The sequence below is a fragment of the Hyperolius riggenbachi genome, chromosome 6 (assembly GCF_040937935.1).
Source record: "Hyperolius riggenbachi isolate aHypRig1 chromosome 6, aHypRig1.pri, whole genome shotgun sequence".
Classification (NCBI taxonomy): domain Eukaryota; kingdom Metazoa; phylum Chordata; class Amphibia; order Anura; family Hyperoliidae; genus Hyperolius; species Hyperolius riggenbachi.
In genome coordinates, this window is record NC_090651.1 from 288,003,622 (window position 1) to 288,025,575 (window position 21,954).

Below are 21,954 nucleotides of genomic sequence, written 5' to 3' on the forward strand. Positions count from 1 at the left end.
TCAAACGAAAAAGTTTGAGAACCACTGATGACATGGACCATAATTACATTCATTATTTATCATAAAGACTACCAAAAATGTGAAAACTCCACTAAGGCTAAGTTGATATTTCCAGTCCTGCCTAGAAAGATGTATATATAGAATTTCTGGGCATTTGCAAGGTGGATGCCAGTGCTTATGAGGCAGCTAAACTGGCAATTAGCCATTCTCTACCACTGAACTCCCACAGTAACAATATGAAAAACTGCTTCAGTCTGTACCTGTACCTGTCTGGCTGTACAACTTTGCTGTGGCAATGTTAGGTGCTGCTTGCTTGACATTGACAGTTCAGCATGGCTTCGAGCCATCTAAATTCCTTCCCTGATTCAGTCATCACCCATATGAGGTACTCAGGGAGGAGTCGGGTTGGCGCACCAAACTAGTCGCACCCTGTGAGAACAGACTGGAGCCTGCCCACCTTCTCCCTATGCTTCCCAGGAGGAAGCAGAAGGAGGAGTTTGATAAGGTCAGGTGATGGCTGTGTCCTGGGGAAGCAACTTCGTCCTGACAGCACCATTCTTTGTGCAAAGGGCATTTCTCTGCCACAATAAGCAAGTGTAGATCCAAGTAGTCAGGCATTTGGACAGCCACAATACCAATGGCAAAACACACTTAAGTGCAGCTCCCAAAAAACCTCTGGACTGGAGTGGGCATTAAAAGTGTATTTATTTACTGCATTAAAATAATAACACTTAATAGATGTAAGAAGGTACAAGCATATAAATGTAAAGACAGGCTCCCCTCCACCTCACGCTGAAATCCTGCACACTCCGTGGCCAGCAGTGCGGGCATCCAGGTTTATATATACGCTTGTACCTTCTTACATCTAGTAAGTTTTATTCTTTTATTGCAGTAAATAAATACACTTTTAATGCACTATAGAGCGCTCCCTTTCATATATACAGATTTCTCTACCACAGTTGCAAATACTAATATTGTGTGAGTAATCACATACTGTAACTCCTTATTTACTCATACTAACGATGACATATTAAAAAGGATGAGCTAAAGGCAGGCCCGGATTTACCTCACAGGAGCCTATAGGCACAGATGTCCTGGCACCCTAGACTTCGACCTCCATGGACCTACACACCCGTCAAACTGCACCATACGTGTGCTAGCTGTCCCAGCTGTCAGGTCTCTCTTACTTCCCTTGCTTGTCATAGGTAGCTACTAATGCCCCTTAGTATTAGTAGCCAGAAGTACCCTCAATATTAAGGAGCTAGAGGTGCCCCTAAGTATTAGGAGGCTAGACGAACCTCAGTATTAAGCTAGAGGTGCCCCCAACTAGTGTTGGGTGGCTAGAGGTACCTCATTATTAAGTAGCTAGAGGTGCCCCTGACTGAAGGGAGATCTTGTCAGTGGAATGATGAGACACAGATGAGTAACCTCTCATTTACACTCCACTCAGGAGTCTGCATAGGGAAGGAGGGAGGAGCTCTGGGAGGGAAGTGAGCCACCTTTCCATCATCAGGCGCCTGTAGGCACGTGTCTACAGTGCCTTATGGAAAATCCAGCTGTGGCTAAAGGATTTAAGAATACTGAAAATAAGGGCAACACAGTGGCATAGTGGTTAGTGCTATGCTGCATGCGCAGAAGACCCAGACTGGACGCGACTGAGCTGTTACCGAGGCTGATTATGGCTGAACGGCAGATCGCGGGAGGACGGTGTGGGACTCAGGGGAGCTTATGGGGCTGGAGGATGCCCCGGGTAAGTATCAAATCTTTCATTTTTTTTAATCTCTTTGTCACTTTAAGAAAACTTAATTCAGAAACCTGCGCCCTCTCCCACCCATTCTCCATCTTCTGACCTAATTAGCAGTGACAGCATTTTAATTGGAATCGGTTGAAATGAACGTGTCCTCAAACAACACTGCGAGTGAAAGCAATCAGTACACAAACTAGGCAGATTAGCATACAAGGAAGCAGCAGTTAGTTGGAAATGTGTGAAGAGTCAGACCAGCGGGTTCTATAAACAGACATGTATGTCACACAGCCCCAGTTAATTACTGCTTTCTTGCATGATAATCTCCCTGATTTGTGTATTGTTTTTTCAGTGTTTTGTGTGGATACACTGGGGTGATTTATTAAGGTTACAAAGTGTAATGCTAAGATTGCATTATTAGTTCAATATACCGTAACTGCTAAGGAAGCTCACACTTGTTGCAAGAAACTTGAGTTCACTAAAGCAAAATATTTAAAATAATGCAAAATACAAGCAATAGCAAAACTGTACAAATGCAAACACAAATGGGAAAACATACACTTTACACAATCTTTACAATAATAAGTAAACAAAAAATAATTACTTGTCTTTTACAAACGCTAAAAATCCTGCACATATCACGGACCACCCAAAGAAGAGACTTTTCTTTTCCAAGCTCACACGTGCTTCCCTCCCTGCACAGGACTCCAGAGAAGCATGTCCTTCCCCCTCAATGTGTGTAAACAGGAAGAGCCCCCTCTCCTGTATGTGAGTTGGCTTATCACTTCACCAACTTCTCCCACAACGAACCGGTTTCAGTCTATTGTAGCCACACCTACTCCGAACACAGCATCATCCATATTGCTATTGTTAGAAGGAGACACATGGTCTGCACATGGTCTAGCCTCCATGTTAGATTGACACAATAGACACAAGGAAAATCTATAAATATCATAGCACAACACAAAGGTTCTTCTGAAGTGGGGAACATTATAGTGTTCCAGCATATCTGGTATCTGGACTTGATTTTTTTTTTGTGATTGTTTGCCATTTAGGTGGCAAATGTTAGCAGCTCTTGACTGGGTCATGTCAGATCATGTTAAGAGGTTCTGAAACGTTAAAGGGAACCTGTAGTGAGAGGTATATGGATCGAAGCAGGTGGTTTCAGCGCACGGCGCTCACCTCCAGGTACCAAAACCAGGCGCCCCATAGCAGCAATGTTATGCAGCGCGGGGCGTGTAAGAGTAATTCGGGGCTCTGGGAAATTAAACCTCCCTCCGAGTTATGACGACTTGGAGGGGGAATTTAGCGGCAGCGGCAACTTACCGACGGCGTACTAACATGTTGGAAAAAATCTATCTGGCAGGTAAATCTAACAGAAAATCTAAAAGAAAATTGTATGGTGTGTACCGAGCATTAAAGTGAAACAGAGACAAAGCACCCTCATGTATTTTACCATATATATCAGTGGGAACATTAGAGAAAACACCTACCCTGCTCTCTGTTTTATTCTTCACTGCTCAGCCTGCCTGTTAACAGCCCTGATAAAATCCCTGACTGAGCATTCAGTCTGGCTTTGCTCAGGAATCATTATAGCTGAGTCATTATAGCAGAGCCACAAGGGAGCAGGCTTGGGCTTGAAAAGACATCAGAAAAGACAGACTCAGCTATAATGATTCCTGAGCAAAGCCAGACTGAATGCTCCGTCAGGGATCTTATCAGGGCTGATAACAGGCAGGCTGAGCAGTGAAGAATAAAACAGAGAGCAGGGTAGGTGTTTTCTCTAATGTTCCCACTGATATATATGGTAAAATACATGAGGGTGCTTTGTCTCTGGTTCACTTTAAAGTATTAGATGCAGAGCATCATCGCAGGAGTCAGACAACTGGAATTGTTTATAAGGGAATGAAGAAGGCAACTTAGGTATTATTCTCACTTTAGGTTCCCTTTCAGTATGTAGACTACCAAGTGGCCAGCTACTCAACCGGTTGCATCATTTTTACAGTGACCAAATGTATACACACAGGTGTTTGGGTATAGATCCAACCCTAGCAGGAGTAGTGTACTGATGTACTGGGGTTCTCCCAGTAATGATACCATTACCACCTAGGAAATCTGTGTACTAAATATTTGCAAAAGCTTGCTTGGATCCAATTGATCCAAGGTTCACTTTTTCTCCTAAGTTTTCTTCTAAGTGATATTTTCACATATTTATCAATAAAATGCATTTTAAGCCACCAGCAAGCAAGAAAATACTCAGAATACTTTTGACAGTACTTTTCCCCGTACTTTTTGGTACATTTTCAATTGCAGAATAATATAAATATGTTTTAAACAGAAGATGAAAAATTATCTCCAAGGAGAAAACTTAGGAGAAAAAGTGAATTGGATCAGGCTCAGTGGCCCATATGCAATTCACTTTTTCTCCTCAGTTTCCTCCTAGGAGATAATTTTTCATCTTCAATTTACATTAACTTTGTATCACTTTGCAATGGAAAAAGTACCAAAAAGTAGGGAAAAAAAGTACTGTCAAAACTATTTTGAGTATGTATTTACTTGCTGGTGGTGTAAAAGGCATTTATTTTATTTACAAGTTGTAAAAATATCACCAAGGAGAAAACTCCGGAGAAAAATGTAATTGCATATGGGCCCTTCTCTTAAATTGTTTTTTAAACCATCAGCAAGCAACAAAATCCTCCAAATAATTTTGATAGTACCCTTTTACCAACTTTTATGTATTGTTTTCAATTGTAAAATGCTTAAAAGTTATTTTAAAGAGAATATTAAAATTACCTCCTAGGAGAAAACTCAGGAGAAAAAGTTACTGATAATTGCATGTGGGCCAGTTCGTCTACTACTATTATGGAGCAATTTTGTTGGACATTTAATAACAGTTATCTCTACCAAATGTGAAATTATATTTTAAGTGCTCCAGCAACTGCAAGTTTCTAGTAAGACAGACCATTTTTACATTGTTTGTGCGTCAAAAGGAGAATAGGCCTTAAAAAGTAATGTTTGTTCTGTAGTACATTTGCCAGATGGTAGAAGCCACAAGCTTTGAAAGCTAGTAATACAACTTCTAACAGCATTGAGGTGTTCTCTACAATAATTTGCTCTTTTGAACAAAAGTAGTTTCTTGCATCTGCTGCTGGGATAAAGCAAATTGTATTTTTAAGCAAAATAGCACTGATAGCGTCTCATATATATGACTCTCTGCAGGACATGACATCACTACACTCGCTTCAGCAACTAGTACTGGTTCCGAGTCATCTGCAAACAGCTCCTCAGTTCCTCCTCTCACAGTCGCAGCCTGTCCAGCAAGGTAACGTTCCAACTGCATTACTAATCACTGTTCAAGTTTATTAATGTAATAGTTGGCCTATAAATACATCATTCTATCTAACAAACAAGTGATTTCTATCTAATAAACAAGTGAACAAAAATAATCATGCCATGGAATGACATACAGATTGGTACACTGTGCCAGCTGGAAAGCAGAAAAATACGGTATGGATGGTGCCAATTTTCAATTCTTTTTTTATTCCGATCTCTGTAACTGCGGTATACTGTCGGTTATGCGTTTTCCGATACATTGAGTTTTTACGGAATCCGTAATATTCTGTGAATGTCCGTTATTTTTACGGACATCCCCAAATTTTGCAGATTCCATTAAAAACCAATACTTTACATTTCAATATACTTGTGAATAGTTAATTGGCTAAATACTTCAATGCTTCAGTGAAATGCAATTTTCTGATGCTGTGGTTCGATTTTCCGATGAGAAAGCCAACATGCCTAATCACCACTAGAAAGAAATCATCTGATATACAGTACATAATCCAGGAAAATTAAATACAGTATTTTTACAAGTGAAAAGTAAATATAAGACATGAGAGTTTTGCAAATACTGAGCTTGTGAACGCTGGAAGCGCACCGCTTTGCGCTAACTTCAAACTACTTCTTGCCAGGCCTTCCAGCTGAAAATAGAGTAATTTTTCGCTATGAATATAGTGGTGGGCCTGCATCATTTCAGTTATATTGTATGGGTTGTGCCATGCTGCACCACTTAGCAATGTGACATGCTGCAGTTTGCAGTATTTTGGTGATAGTGACCTTTTAAAATTGAAGTATTAAAAAGTGTAAATACTAATAAAAAATTATTACAACATTATAAAAGATTACAATTATAAAAGACAAAAACAAACAAATTCAATATTATTTTACTATGTTCTTGAAGAGTACTTTTTAACCACTTCAGGACTGTAGGCTTACACCCCCCTAGTGACCAGGCACCTAGTGCAGCAGCTTTAAGGGCTCGCTGCAGGGCCGTACAACTCAGTACACAAGTGATCCCCCCCCCCTTTTCTGCCCACCAAGAGAGCTTTCTGTTGGTGGGCTCTGATCGCTGCTGCCCTATTTATTTATTTATATAATAAAATGTCCTATTTATTTATTCCCCCCTCTCTCCGCCAGCCAATGACAGCGATCAGCTGTCATAGGCATCAGTAAATAGGCGACGGTTTCGCCGTCTAACAGTCTCCTTGCCACTGGGAGACTGATGACGGAGTTGAGCTCCGTCGCGGAGATGGGAGCGCATCAGCGCCTGCAATCTCCTGCAAAACCCCGCCCCAGGACTTAATGACGATTGACGTTCTGCGGTCATGGGGGAGCGTCCGTGTTCACGCCAATTGGCATGAGGCGGTCATAAGAGAGTTGAAATAATTTCTAAATCCTTCAATGCAAAGCTCAATCTTAGAGCTGCACAGGTTGGCAGGTGTCTACAACAGTAACTCACCCGCCCATCCACCCACCGTCCTGTAAAACAGTGTTCCCCAACCCTGTCCTCAAGGCCCACCAACAGTGCATGTTTTGTGGAAATTCACAGAGGTAGTTAATTAACTTTTTTGAGATACTAATTACCCCACCTGTGAATGTAAGTGGTTTTCTGCAAAGCACGTACTGTTGGTGGGCCTCGAGGATATGGTTGGGGAACTCTGCTGTAAAACATTAGAGCCCTCCACTTCTGCAAAATTTTGGATAACGATGGCTGTAACCGCCTTGCCACCGAAGGGGGCGGAGTTTCAGATGATTTTCTAATGATTTATGGACGGCGGGTGACATACTATTGCTGTCACCTGCCGATCCTTGCAGCTCTGAGTTAGGGCTTCATAGTAATGGATTTAAAAATAAAATTTGACCAAAAAAGTATTCTATGAAAAACATGTTTTTAGCCAGACCAAGCTTGCTGCTTAGCAGAGTTTTCTTAGCTTAAAGAGAAGGTCCGAGCTTTAAAAAAAAACAAGATCTACTTACCTGGGGCTTCCTCCAGCCCCTGGCAGCCTATCTGTCCCTCGCTGCAGCTCCGCTCTCAGCCATTGTCATGGGGTTTCCTCAGTTGCAGATGCCAACTTGGCCAGGTCAGCAGCGCCGTAAGGCAGATTGGCGATCCCCGGCCTCTGATTGGCCGGGGATCGCCGCATTCTAATTCGCCAGCATCTATTCTAGGCGGCTGCCCATAGGAGGAAGGGGGGGGGGACAGAAGGGGACGGAGGCGGAAAATGGCTGCAGAGGGGGGCTTTGACCGCCCTCCCCCGCCGAACGAACAGAGCCGGCGGCGATCAGACCCCCCCAGCAGGACGTCCCCCTAGTGGGGAAAAAAGGGGGTAAGTCTGATCGCCCAGCCTCATTGCTGATCAGCGTTCTGTGGGCTGTAGAGCCCATGCTGCACAGATCAGCCAAATCACCCCTGGTCCTTAAAGGGAACCAGAGAGGAAGCACCCTTGTGTATTTTACCATGTATATCAGTAAGAACATTAGAGAAAACACTTACCATGCTCTCTGTTTCCTCCTCACTGCTAAAAGTGTCTGTTAACAGCAGTCACAAGAATCCCAGACTGAGCAATTAAATCTGGCTTTGCTGGGAATGATTATTGCTGAGTCATTATAGCAAAGCCACAAGGGGGCAGGCTTGGGCTTGAAATAACACCACAGAAGACAGACTTAGCTATAATCTTTCTGTAGCAAAGCTAGACGGAGCAGCCTGACTTCTCAGTCGGGGATTCTTATCAGACGTGATAACAGTCAGATTACACAGAGAACAATGAAACAAAGGGCAGATTAGGTGTTTACTGTCATGTTCCCACTGATTTATAAGGTAAAATACAAGAGGGTGCTTCATCTCTGGTTCTCTTTAAGTGGTTAAGAGCTTATTTTACACAATCTGTTCATAGTATTCAAAATGTGTTGGCCCTTATACCACATGGAGATAGTAAAATTATTCAGTGATTGGCCGATCAAAATTGAATGTACAGTGGCTTGCAAAAGTATTTGGCCCCCTTGAAATTTTCCACATTTTGTCACATTACTGCCACAAACATGAATCAATTTTATTGGAATTCCATGTGAAAGACCAATACAAAGTGGTGTACATGTGAGAAGTGGAACGAAAATCATACATGATTCCAAACATTTTTTACAAACAAATAAATGCAAAGTGGGGTGTGCGTAATTATTCAGCCCCCCTGAGTCAATACTTTGTAGAACCACCTTTTGCTGCAATTACAGCTGCCAGTCTTTTAGGGTATGTCTCTACCAGCTTTGCACATCTAGAGACTGAAATCCTTGCCCATTTTTCTTTGCAAAACAGCTCCAGCTCAGTCAGATTAGATGGACAGCGTTTGTGAACAGCAGTTTTTTAGATCTTGCCACAGATTCTCGATTGGATTTAGATCTGGACTTTGACTGGGCCATTCTAACACATGGATATGTTTTGTTTTAAACCATTCCATTGTTGCCCTGGCTTTATGTTAAGGGTCATTGTCCTGCTGGAAGGTGAACCTCCGCCCCAGTCTCAAGTCTTTTGCAAACTCCAAGAGGTTTTCTTCCAATATTGCCCTGTATTTGGCTCCATCCCATCAACTCTGACCAGCTTCCCTGTCCCTGCTGAAGAGAAGCACCCCCAGAGTATGATGCTGCCACCACCATATTTGACAGTGGGGATGGTGTGTTCAGAGTGATGTGCAGTGTTAATTTTCCGGCACACATAGTGTTTTGTATTTTGGCCAAAAAGTTGGATTTTGGTCTCATCTGACCTGAGCACCTTCTTCCACATGTTTGCTGTGTCTCCCACATGGCTTGTGGCAAACTGCAAACGGGACTTCTTATGCTTTTCTGTTAACAATGGCTTTCTTCTTGCCACTCTTCCATAAAGGCCAACTTTGTGCAGTGCACGACTAATAGTTGTCCCATGGATAGATTCCCCCACCTGAGCTGTAGATCTCTGCAGCTCGTCCAGAGTCACCATGGGCCTCTTGACTACATTTCTGATCAGCGTTCTCCTTGTTCAGCCTGTGAGTTTAGGTGGCCGGCCTTGTCTTGGTAGGTTTACAGTTATGCCATACTCCTTCCATTTTTGAATGATCGTTTGAACACTGCTCCGTGGGATGTTCAAGGCTTTGGAAATCTTTTTGTAGCCTAAGCCTGCTTTAAATTTCTCAATTACTTTATCCCTAACCTGTCTGGTGTGTTCTTTGGACTTCAGTTGTTGCTCCCAATATTCTCTCAGACAACCTCTGAGGCCGTCACAGAGAAGCTGTATTTGTACTGACATTAGATTACACACAGGTGCATTCTATTTAGTCATTAGCACTCATCAAGCAATGTCTATGGGCAACTGACTGCACTCAGACCAAAGGGGGCTGAATAATTATGCACACCCCACTTTGCAGTTATTTATTTGTAAAAAAAAATGTTTGGAATCATGTATGATTTTCGTTCTACTTCTCACATGTACACCACTTTGTGTTGGTCTTTCATGTGGAATTCCAATAAAATTGATTCATGTTTGTGGCAGTAATGTGACAAAATGTGGAAAACTTCAAGGGGGCCGAATACTTTTGCAAGCCACTGTATGTATGCACCCTTAGTTATATTCCTTTATGGCTGTTAATTACGCTGCAGTTTTATTTTATAGATCCAGATAGCAAAAATCTAAAAATGTAATAGAAACAGAATAAAATCTTAAAAATATTTTGTGTAAAAAAAATAAATACCAAAAACGTATCTGACAGCTCCTCATCTATCAGCAGGGCAGGTGACAAAGACAGGTATCCATCTTCATTTAGCCTCTTCACCTGACAAGATACTAAGTCTTTCCATTGCCTCACTGCAGTAACAGGCAGGGTAGCAGCAGTGTGCAGAGAAGTGACAGCTCCCATTGGGTCACACAATAGTAGATGCTAATAATCGTTCTCTTGCAGTGATCGCTCAGTATGTAGATATCAAGCTTAAAGGTTCTGAAGCCCTATTTCAGGGTTGGGTTTTGTGCTTTTTCCATAATTTCATGCGTAGAAAATATAATTATTTGCAATGCCCAACATTTTGTTTATTGCATAGAAACCATTTTTGATTCTTTCATTTTGTATTACCTGGCATGCTGGCTTCCCACTACTGGCTTCTTGTGTGAATCTTAAGGGACAACTAAAGCAAGAGCGATATGGAGGCTGACATTTATATTTCCTTTTTAAACAATTCAGATTGCTTGGCTGTCCTGCTCATCTTCTGCTTTTAAAGAGAACCTGAACTGAAAATAAAAAGTCAAAATAACCATACACAGGTCATACTTACATCCTGTGTAGTCTACTCCTCAATCTCTCTCTCCTCTCCTGTGTTCCATTTGTCCACTGTAATCAATAGAATTCTCCGTCCTCTATTTTAAAAATGGCCATTACCCCATAACCGCTTTCAGGTCAGCACACTGTAAACCTTTAATATCACCCACATGAGCCATAGGTAAACATGGACACTACCTACAGTGTGTGGTATTCCACAAAACATGCAATGTTGGTGGTGCTTGAGGAAGCCCTGCACTAGTTTATCCTAAAAGAGAGAAAGTGTTAAAGGTTAAGAAACAGCAACAGTACTTTTAATAAACAATTCTCTTTCAGAGTGTAGCTGTGGATTTGTGTACTATTACCCGCTACAGGGTCACATTAAAGCGGAATATAACCCTGCATTTCAACTTTGCTCTAAAACATTATTTATAGCCTATTATATGCAACCAGCATTTTTTTTTACTAGACCAGCATTGGAAGGGTTACACACAGAGCTTTAAAGTTCCTGGAGAGAACTGCTCCCCGAAGCCGAAGTTTAGATAGATACATTTAAGCAAAACAAAATGTAACAACTTTGGAATGTGACTCACTCTCTCTGACTGTGCAGGAGTTGGAGGACAGCCAAAGAGTGTGTAACATTCCTCACTTATTACATTTTGTTTTGCTTAAATATATCTATCTAAGCTTCGGATGCGTCTGCAGTTCTCTCCAGGAACTTTAAAGCTCTGTATGTAACCCTTCCAATGCTGGTCTAGTAAATATAACATGCTGTAAATAATGTTTTAGAGCAAAGTTGAAATGCAGGGTTATATTCCGCTTTAAAGAACACCTGAAGTGTGTCCAGCCATATATATAAAATCTGTAATGTTCTGCAAGATAAATTATTCACAATTTATAAAGTTTGTTTACTCACCAACGTGCCCAATAATGCCATATGTAGCCAAAACTCTGTCTTCCTGTAAACAAAAACGCAGAGGCAATTTTTTCAAAGGCTTGACAGACCAGCCCCCAACATTGAGGCTTTCCCAAGTTCTGCTGCCATAGCCCACCCCCAGCTCTGTGGCCAGCCCCCAGCTCTGTTGCCAGCCTCCAGCTCTGTGGCCGGCCCCCAGCTCTGTTGCCAGCCTCCAGCTCTGTGGCCGGCCCCCAGCTCTGTGGCCGGCCCCCAGCACTGTTGCCGTAGCTCCCTGTTTATTTTGGGAATAAATATGTCCAGTTTGGGAAATCAAAAGCCTTGCAAACGTCAGCCTGCTCCCAGGGAAACTTGACTGTCACATTCTTTTGCAGTTTGCACATGATTATCTTGCTTTGTACTGGAAACTGGGTTATGTTTTTGGTAGACAATGGTATAATTAGTGAATATATTTTGTCTTTTTTTTCTAAGCAACTGATGCAAGAAATGTATTTATTGTGACTGCTATCTAAATGTTTGTTTAGTTTAAGTAAATATTTAATGACCATGTACACATTTCTTGTGATAACAACAGTCAGTATTTTTTTTTCTGCTAATCAAAGGTTATCTTTGGTCAGTCCCTGTTTATTAGAATATTTTTAAAGCCACATAAATTATACTCTGAGTATCTTATGCAGCATACAGACATCAGATGACCATCACCCAATCCATAGGATTGTGGGCAGGGCAGTTTCTAGGCTAAATTGCACCCAGGGCGAGGGTGTAAAATTGCGCCCACTTCCCCCCACCCCCGTGGACTCGGGAACCCTTACTCTTTAGGAACAGAAACACAGCCACAGGTCACAAGTAGATCTGCCTACTTTCTAGTGACCACCAGCTGCTCATCCAGGAATAAGCAGGAAAACACACAGGCGAGGGGAGCCCAGAAAGCCGACTCCTCCATGGGTGCCGCGCACTGACAGCCTGCAGTACCGCTACAAGACATTAAGTGTCCTCATGCGGTGGTGACATGATGATGACTTGACGTCGGATGCAGGCAGCCTAGGAGTCAAGGAAGGTGATCGCGCTGGTAATCTTCTTTCTTCTTCCTTTTGGCTGCACAGCGCGTCACCAGCTCCCTAGCGGTTATTTCCTTCTGCCTGCGCCCCCCTTCATCTACTTGCTCGTCTGCGCCCAGTCCGGTCGCCCTGCCCGCACTGCCCAAGAAACTGCCCTGATTGTGGGCAACTTAGGGTTGCCTGTAAAGACAACCACTGATGTCCTGGGCCGAACAAGCGATTGGCCACATTGTATTTTCTCATTGTTTTTAGGCCTCATTCACATTAGGCAACACAGATTGCCGTGCATTCAGAGCGCAAGTGAACGCGATCACATGCCATCTGCGTTGCCGTGCATTGCGCTACTGATCTCATTCATTACAGTGAATGGGATCAACGCTGTGCTTTCCCAAAATGCATGCAGCAGCACGATACCGCATCACACTGCTGCGCAGCACATATCTGGAGGGCAGAAGTGCTGTATATGAACTTCTGATGTTCTTGCTGATCGCACACCATACGCACTGCCAAAATGCACACGGCAGCACGTGTAGTGTGAACAAGGCCTAACTCATTAAGGTGGGACTATACTTCCAAAACTAAAATTCCAGGAACTACCCTTAGTCACAAAAAAGAACGTTATAAAGAAATCCCTCACATTCTCTCTGTGTAAAAATGAATACTTTCACAGCAGAGAGCAGTACACAATAGCTTACCACTGGCTAATGGCAAATGTAATCATTGCCGGCTGAAGCTTTCTGAGGCATGTGCCCTACTACTTATCTGTTACCCAGTGACTCAGCTGTTGCCAGGGCTATGTGTCTGTTAAGCAGGAGGAGAAGGTGGGAGCAGAATCAAAACAGAGTCAGAGAGTGTCTTCTACCTTTGCCAATGAGACAGAGATAAGCTATCTTGTAACCAAGCATCTATTCAGTAAGGAGTCCTGGGCAAGACTCCCTAACACTGCTACTGCCTACTGAGCATGCTCTAGTGTCTGCAGCTCTGGCACTTTGAGTCCTGCTCTCAGTGGTGAGAGTATACATTTTTACACATAGAGAATGTGTGAGAATGCTTTCAAATGTTCTTTTATGTAACTAAGAGTAGTTACTGTAGTTACTGAAATTTTAGTTTTGGGAGTATAATACCACTTAAACCTTATCACTTCAATATTTATGAACAGGCATGTTCAGTTGATGAAGTGCCCCATGTGAGGGTGCGAAACGGCTGTCGATCTTGTGCATGCTTGTTACACCTCTCTCCCTGCAGTTTGAGCCTATGCTATGGAATTACTTTTTTAATGTTTTTCAATAAAGAAGCCTTTTTTACTGGATGTGCCTGGCCATCTTCGTCTATCTATATATGTTCAGTTGAATAGTGTACCTATTCATTCATAGTTGAGTCATCCATACTTGCTGGCTGCAATGCCCCAATAGTTGATGTATGGTTGATGTATCATCCCTGCATATTTCACATCCTATAGCCGACTGTACCCAGGTTTTCTCTGCCAAGACCCCTCCCCCAATTTATCCCTCATTAGGCCAAGTCTGAAAGTTCATTAAAACTGAAATCCAGTGCAATTTAAAGTTAGTGCCAGGGAAACTCTCTATGTTATAATGCACCAATGACCTAAGCCCGTTTAAAAAACGGGCTCTAGGTCTGTCACTCCCGCGCGTGCACCCGCCAGTCAAATGCGCACCCGCCCCTCTGGCCGGCCGTCCCAGCGGTCCATCCTGCATCCTGTCCCAACGCCTGTCAGGCAGTAGCACAGAAGCACTGACACAGGGACAGGAAGTAGGGACACTGTCCTTTTATTAGGTAGGATTACGATAGCTACAATTCTATTTACTCACCTGCTCCACCCCGACACTACGCCATATAAGGGGAAGGCCCCACCCACGTTACAGAATAACGTCATGGTGTTTTATCTCCTCCACAGCCCAATCCTGCTCTGTAGCCCACCCCTAGCACTGTGGGGCAGCATAATCATGCTAGATTCCTCCTTTCTCATGCGATTTCAGCAGTGGATTACAGATCTTTTTACTATCATCTGGCTACTCTTCCTAATGGCACTGCAAAGTCCATATGACACCCCAATATCATCACTGTAAATCAGAGAGATGACATGGATCAGAAAGTCGATATCTTGTTCACTCTTTGTATACAGCTTAATGTCATCCATTTATTATTGAAAGTAGCTGAAGGTAGCTGGTAGTGGTACCACTATGAACTTGTATCCATATCCAGTTCTTGTGGTTATCTACAGGTTTCAGAGATAGAGACAAGTGCCTGGGAGGAGATAGGTGTAGACAGATATGATCTACATGGTAACTAAATCCCGTCTATTTCTCCTCCCCCTCAGTCATCCCTCTTTTTCGTCTAATGTAAAGCTCTGTATAAGTAAATATATTTATCCACTATAATATTTATATTGTCTTAAACTTTATATTAAACCGCTGAATTATTTTCTTATTTCAAATGCCATTATTAAAGAAAACCTGTGGGTAAGAAAAGGTTAAAAGCTAGATACCTACCAAAGTAGTTGAAGCTTCTGGATGTTTCAGAGGCTTCCCAGAACCTCCTTCAGCCCACTGCGTACTGAGTACAAGATTCTCCGTACTTTCCATGCACTAGTATGGTCCACGCATGCCAAGTACACCTAAGTACTAAAGCACAGAGGAAAGGAGCTGTGCACAATTGGCTGTGTTCTTCTGGGCATGCACGGACCTTACTAGCACATGCCCAGTATGGAGGCTTCCAACTACAGAGGTAAGTACGGTATGTAATTTCTAATTCATTCTTCTCTTCAGGTACACTGTAAATGAAGAATAACGATAACTGAAAGAACCTGTGTGATTGGAACCTGTGCAAAATGTGTTTTGCACAGCAATGGTTTACAGAATGACAAAGAAGTGACAGGAAGCGTAGTGGGGCATAGTTGCAGAGGTATCAGCCACGTCTTTTACCCAAAATAGTTTACGTGGCAAGATGTCCCCCATTCTTATCTCAGAAAGCTCAGAGATATACTCCAGGTTTGTTTGTTTTTGGGGTTTTTTTTTGGGGGGGGGGGGGGGGGTTTAACCACTTCAGCCTTTAGTGTTGTTTCACCTTATGCATCCAAGCAACTTTTACCTCCCATTCATTCGCCAATAACTTTATCACTAATTATCACAATTAATTGATCTATATCTTGTTTTTTTTCCGCCACCATTTAGGCTTTCTTTGGGTGGTACATTTTGCTAAGAATGATTTTATTCCAAATCCATTTTAACAGGAAGATTAAGAAAACAATGGAATAAATTCATTAATTTCTCAGTTTTCAGCAATTATAGTTTTAAAACAATACATGCTACCGTAATTAAAACCCATGTATTTTATTTGCCCATTTGTCCCAGTTATTACTCTGTTTAAATGATGTCAATGTATGGCGCCGATATTTTATTTGGAAATATAGGCGCATTATTTTCAGTTTTGCACCCATCATTTATTACAAGCCCATAGTTTAAAAAATAACAGTAATATACCTTACCACATACATATTAAAAAAGTTCAGACCCTAAGGTAACTATTTATGTATCTTTTTTTATTATATATATATATATATATATATATATATATATATATATATATATATATATATATATATATATATAATGTTTTTATTTTTTTCTGCATAAAAAAGGTTGTGTAGCTATTGGGGAGTGTGGGAGATAAGGGACTCATTTTAAAAGTAAAAAAAGAATGTTATTATCTGGAAATTTTCATCTCCAGATGTAATTTTACTATTTGGCCACAAGATGCCCTCGCAGCTCACTTCTGCATGCATGGTATTACTATGCAAAGCGGAAGTTATGCGAAGATAAGACAGAAGGGGATTTGTGATAGACGGAGCAGTCACTTTGGCAGTATCGGTCTTTCATACATGGACTTAGATCAATGAATGGGAATGTGAGAAAACGCGGAGAAGCCGCCGCGTGTACTGGCGGCAAGGCGGCTGTTTCCGCGTCCAGTGCAGCGGTTTCCGCACAGCAACGCATGTCTGGGTCGGCTGGGATCTCTAGTGCACCTGGTTGGAGAGCTACGCACGCGCGCGCCAGAAGTCAGGACCTTTTTGCCAGCAGTAGATGTGTCAGCTGATCAGGACGATCAGCTGATTCCTGCTGGACTCCTGATTGGCTGAGTGGCTCGGGCGGGGCGGCAGAGTCCTGCAACTATATATACAGCTTGCTTGTCAGTTGCTGGTTGTCTGCCGTTGCGATCACTACGTGGAAGCACTCAGACCTTAGTCAGATCCAACAGTGTGTTTGAACCAGGAGGACCTGGGAATTCACACTGAGCCAGATTACTTGTATTATCATTCTGTTATTCTTCAGACTAGTTCCAGGGTGTAGAGACCACGGACCTCACACCTAGACTAGGGAACTTGTATTACCATTCTGTTATACATCAGACTAGTTCCAGGGTGTAGAGACCACGGACCTCACACCCAGACTAGGGAACTTGTTATACACCAGACTAGTTCCAGGGTGTAGAGACCACAGACCTCACACCCAGACTAGGCATTGTTTGATATCTGTTATGACTTATTGCTTTCCTGACTACTCCTCTGATCTCTGATTCGGTACCTTGCACATCTGATACTCCGTTGCCAAACCCTGCTTGCCTTGGATACCGAATCAGCCTTCTGTATTTGTGCTTTGTCTGTCCGTGTGTTGCCGACCTGGCTTGCCCGACCTCGAGAGCTATCTCTCCCCTTAAGAGATAGTCTCTGGATCAGATAGAGACATACACCTTCAGGTGTCACTCACTCTCTGGTCCTTCCTACCACCAGCCTGACTCCACCCCTTGGAGAGTCTCAGGCTGCTGGAAGGTTCCTGTACTCTCTAAAAGCAGTATTGCCTATACTGCCAAAGTTCACCTGCTCATCAGGTGTGTTTCTCAAAGTATTACTGTTACACCAAACACTCTTAAATACATAGGTGTCCAGAGGTTAGTAATATATCTGTATTATCGGTGATTCTGCAGATCATCAATAATCAGGTATATATCTGTATTCTTGGTGATACTGCAGATCACCAATAATCAGATTCTCTCTGCGTGCTGACACCGATCGTTACAGGGATCTTTGTTCAGCAGCAGCGACAGCAGTGCAGGCTATCTGGACAGAAATATCCATCCAGATAGGATTAAGTGGTTAAACAAGCATTGTTGAGAGGATGGTAAAGCTGCAAAGCAGAGAAAAACGTACTCTTCCCATAGTGAATACTGCACCAAACTTAACACTGTTTTTGCTTTAAAGAAGAACTGTAACCAAATATTGAACTTCATCCGTAGCTGATACCCCTTTTCCCACAAGAAATCTTCATTTTTTCTCACATAGATCATCAGGGAGGTCTGTATGGCTGATATTGTGTTGAAGCCTCTCCCACTTTGTGATGTCAGTACCTAGGTCCTGACAGTTTCCTGTCTGTGAACTTTGTGGCATTGTGAGAAATACCAGCTGTTTCCAACTGCCAAGCAACCAGTATCTCCTCTGTGCATAAGTATATCTACAAAAAAACAAACAAAAAAAAAACAACCTTTTAGCCCACCGCATTGTTAGAGGGTGTGGTTATATTTTAGCCCGCCGCATTGTTAGAGGGTGTGGTTATAGATAATGGCAGTTAGTGCTGTTTTTTTCCTGTCTTCCAGTAGTAAAGATAATGATGTGCAGGCTGATTGTGGATCAAACAATATGAACAAATTACATGGCGAATATCAATAATTTCTTCATCTCTTCCATTTTGCAATGTGTTGATTTATTGTTTCCCCTTCCTGCTACAGTTTCTCTTTAAATCAACATTTCTAGTGATTTTTGTATAGGCAACTTGAAATCTCCAGTACATCTCCAGTACAAGGAGCTTGATATACTGAACATCCACTAATGTCTACATAATGTTTCTGCAAATCTTATGCAGTAGGTGCACCATTAATTTTAGATGATCAATGTCTCTCTACCTCCTTTTTCATATTACACAGGCTTTTTTCGTGTAATCTATATTTCATACATATAGTCAGTCATACCACGGCCTCACATTCTGAGAAATAAGGTTCATTATTAATACATGTTTAAAACCGTCATAATGTTTTATTTTTCCCAAGAATTTCAGCACTACAGAAAAAGTAGATAATATACGGTTTAGTCTACTAAGATGATGTTACAGTGCCACCTTCTGGTGAATGTTGTTATCAGCTGATTCTGTGCTGTAGTAAGCAGGTCATTCAGTGTCGAGATTCAATGGCAATTGCAGTCATTGTTACACTAGAATAATGTAAAGTACATGAACAATGGTAGTACAGTTCACAAATAAAAGTCATGTTTGAAAAATAATTCTATGTAGACCGCTAGCACGGAATGAAGCATAATAATAGAGGCATAACCGCAGTGGAATATTCCTCTTCTCTACAAAATGAAAATTTAATTTTCCGCATAATTCATCATTCAAAGTTAAGCTAATAAAATCAGAATTATTGCAATGATTATATCTGGTAATGTGTTTATTGAAAAAAAATCCAAAAACATATCTGCATGTGGCAAAAGAAAATGGGCCCAATCCAATTCACTTTTTTACCTACGTTTTTTCCTAGGTGATATTTCACATCAATAAAATGCCTTTTAAAGAGACACTGAAGCGGAAAAAAAAATATGATATAATGATTTGTGTGTGTAGTACTAGTACAGCTAAGAAATAAAACATTAGGAGCAGAGACATAAGTCTAATTTTGTTTCCAGTACAGGAAGAGTTAACCTCCCTGGCGGTTAATTGTTTTTTTCAAATGGGAAAAAATCCTTTTTTTTTTTTTTTGTTTTTTTTTTTTGTTTCATGTAAAGCTACCAGAGTGGTAGCTACATGAAACACCACTAGAGGGCGCATGTGTCCCTCTAGTGCCATCGTCGTGGGCACTAATAGCAAACAGGGGAGCGCGTATATAACATGTTCCCCTGTTTGGCTTCTCCTGTCGCCATGGCGACGATCGGAATGACGTCATGGACATCAGCCGACGTCCTGACGTCAGGCGCACCCGATCCAGCCCATAGCGCTGCCCGGAACTCATTGGTCCGGGCAGAGCAGGGCTCTGGCGGGGGGGGGCCCTCTTTCGGCGCTGTGTGCGGGCGATCGCCGCAGAGTGGCGGCGATCAAGCTGTGCGCGCGGCTAGCAAAGTGCTGGCTGCGCGCACAGCACTTTGAATGGGGCGAAACGCCCCAGTAGAGCCGGAGAAATCCTCCTGCGTGGCATAGCCCGAGCTCAGCTCGGGCTTACCGCCAGGGAGGTTAAGAAACTCCAGTTGTTATCTATGCAAAAATGCCATTGAGCTCCACGACTTTCAAAGTCACAGACAGCTCTGTCTTCTGAAGCTTGTTATCTCAACTGTCAGTCATTGAATCTTCTTTTTCTCTCCAGAGGACAGGTCAATAGTTCACAAGACTGCACTGTAAAAACATTTATAATGCTGAGTAGTGTGTAAACTGCATCTATGCAAAAATCAACACTCAGTTGTCAGAGGCACCGAGTGTTGTTTGTTTTGCTAGATGCTGTAACTCCTTTTTCTATTGCCTGAGGAAGCGGGTGCTGACCCGTGAAACGCGTTGCTTTGTTTTATCTGGAGTTCGTTAATAAATAGACTGAATGTACAGTCATGTTGTGTCTGCTTGGAGGAGGTAAGTCCACCACTGCCTCCTCTAATTACCAAATTTTTGGCTTTTAAGCTCCTTTAAAACCCTTTTTATCCTTTTGGCGCCTCTGTTCTCTCCTAGAAAATAAAAATATGAGAATATTTTTTTTGCTACTAATCTTCTAGTAATTATCCATACTACGCAACCAATTCATTATATCATAATTTTATTTTTCACTTCAGTGTCTGTTTAAGGCACTGGCAAGCAAGAAAATGCTCAGAATTTTTTGGCCATATTTTTGTATCTACTTTTTGGTACTTTTTCAATTGCAGAGTACTGGAACATTATTTTAAACAGAAAATGAAAATGATCTCCAATGAGAAAACTTAGGAGAAAAAGTGAATTGGATCAGGCCCATTGAATCATCAGGATTATCACACCACTGAAATCACAAGTGAATGATTTCACATGTGTTTTTTAGTCAGTAGGATGACAATCATAGAGGTCAAGCAAATCTCCATGACACATACAACACATTTGAGGATATATATCATGGGTTGAGCAAAGGAGGTGCCTGCGGACCTAAAAAAAGAGTTGTTGATTTCCATACATCTGGAAAAGGTTACAAGAAGTAAAAGCAGCAGTCCCTAGGCTCAACCACTGAGATTCAGCACCAGAGAGTCAACCACTACGTCCGCGGATCCACCAGGGGTGCAGGGAAATACCACAAGGAAAAAAAATGACTGGGTCTCCACCTGGATTTATGCAGTTATAGATGGGTCTTTATTTTCACCATAGTTAGCAAACACACAACGTTTTAGCCTCACGGCCTTTATCAGGTGTTTGCTACCAGGGCTGCTCAAATCTGGATCCGGGAGACATCCGGATAGTTCTATCGGGATATCTCCCAGTTACCTGTGCGGGGTGGGCGGGGGCGTCAATCTTACCTGTCTGAGGTCTTCTTCGGTCCGTCCCTCGGCGCCTCCCACGATGCGGTCCAAGCGGCGGTCACGTGCTTACAAACACCTTCTCCTTCTGGGTTGAAGGAGGAAGTGTTTGTAATCGCGTGACACGCGTGGAGCGCATCGTGGGAGGCGCGAAGGGACAGACCGAAGAAGACGTCAGGCAGGTAAGATTGACCCCCCCCGCCCACCCCGCACAGGTTTACTGGGAGATATCCGGATAGCAACTATCCGGGTATCTCCTGGATCCGGATTTGAGCAGCCCTATTTGCTACTATGGTGTAAATAAAGACACAGCTATAACTGCATAAATCCAGATGAAGACCAGTTATCTTTTTTCCCTTGAGAAAAAAGACCATCTTTAAAGGAACACTATCGCGAAAAAAGTGGAACCGACAGGTTTTGGGCCAGTCCATCTTCTCAAGGGTGATTCTCAGGGTTTTCAACAGCATTTCCTGAACAGCAGTTGAAGGCCCATATGCAATTACCTTTTTCACCTGAGTTTTCTCCAAGGTGATATTTTCACAACTTGTCAAAAAATGTCTTTTAAGCCGCCAGCAAGCAAGAAAATACTCCAAATAAACTTGATAGTACTTTTTAGTTAACTTTTGGATACTTTTTCAATTGTAAAATGCTGAAAATTTTGTTTAAACAGAAGATGAAAATTATCTCCTAGGAGATAACTCAGGTGAAAAAGTTAATTGCATTTGGCCCGAAAAGTCTAACTGACAAAATAGTGTGCAAGTGAGTAGGGAGGCTGGCTGGTCTCTTACTATTGTGGCAGTTAAACTGCTGTTCAGGAAATGCTGTTGAAAACAAAGAAAACCCTGAGAATCCCCCAGGAGGAGATGGACTCGCCCAAAACCTGTCGGTTTTGTCAGATTTTAACTTCCTACTTTTTTTGTGATAGTGGTCCTTTGGACTACCATCAACTAACAGTTGAGTGGTTCTGGGAGAAACTGTCACAGTTACACCAAGTATACCCTTATCATACAATCTTTATATTGTAAGCTCACAAGGGCAGGGTCATCCTC

At 42.3% G+C, this 21,954-nt stretch overlaps 1 protein-coding gene across 2 annotated transcripts in view; it reads left to right on the forward strand.

Moving 5' to 3' along the window:
- Positions 1–21,954, forward strand: part of POU2F3 (POU class 2 homeobox 3) — a 155,752-nt gene that overhangs the window by 110,649 nt on the left and 23,149 nt on the right. For both annotated transcript variants that reach the window (XM_068242873.1, XM_068242874.1), the window contains exon 5: positions 4,964–5,066. In XM_068242873.1, coding sequence (XP_068098974.1) covers positions 4,964–5,066 — 103 coding nt within the window. The remainder of the gene's footprint in view (positions 1–4,963; positions 5,067–21,954) is intronic.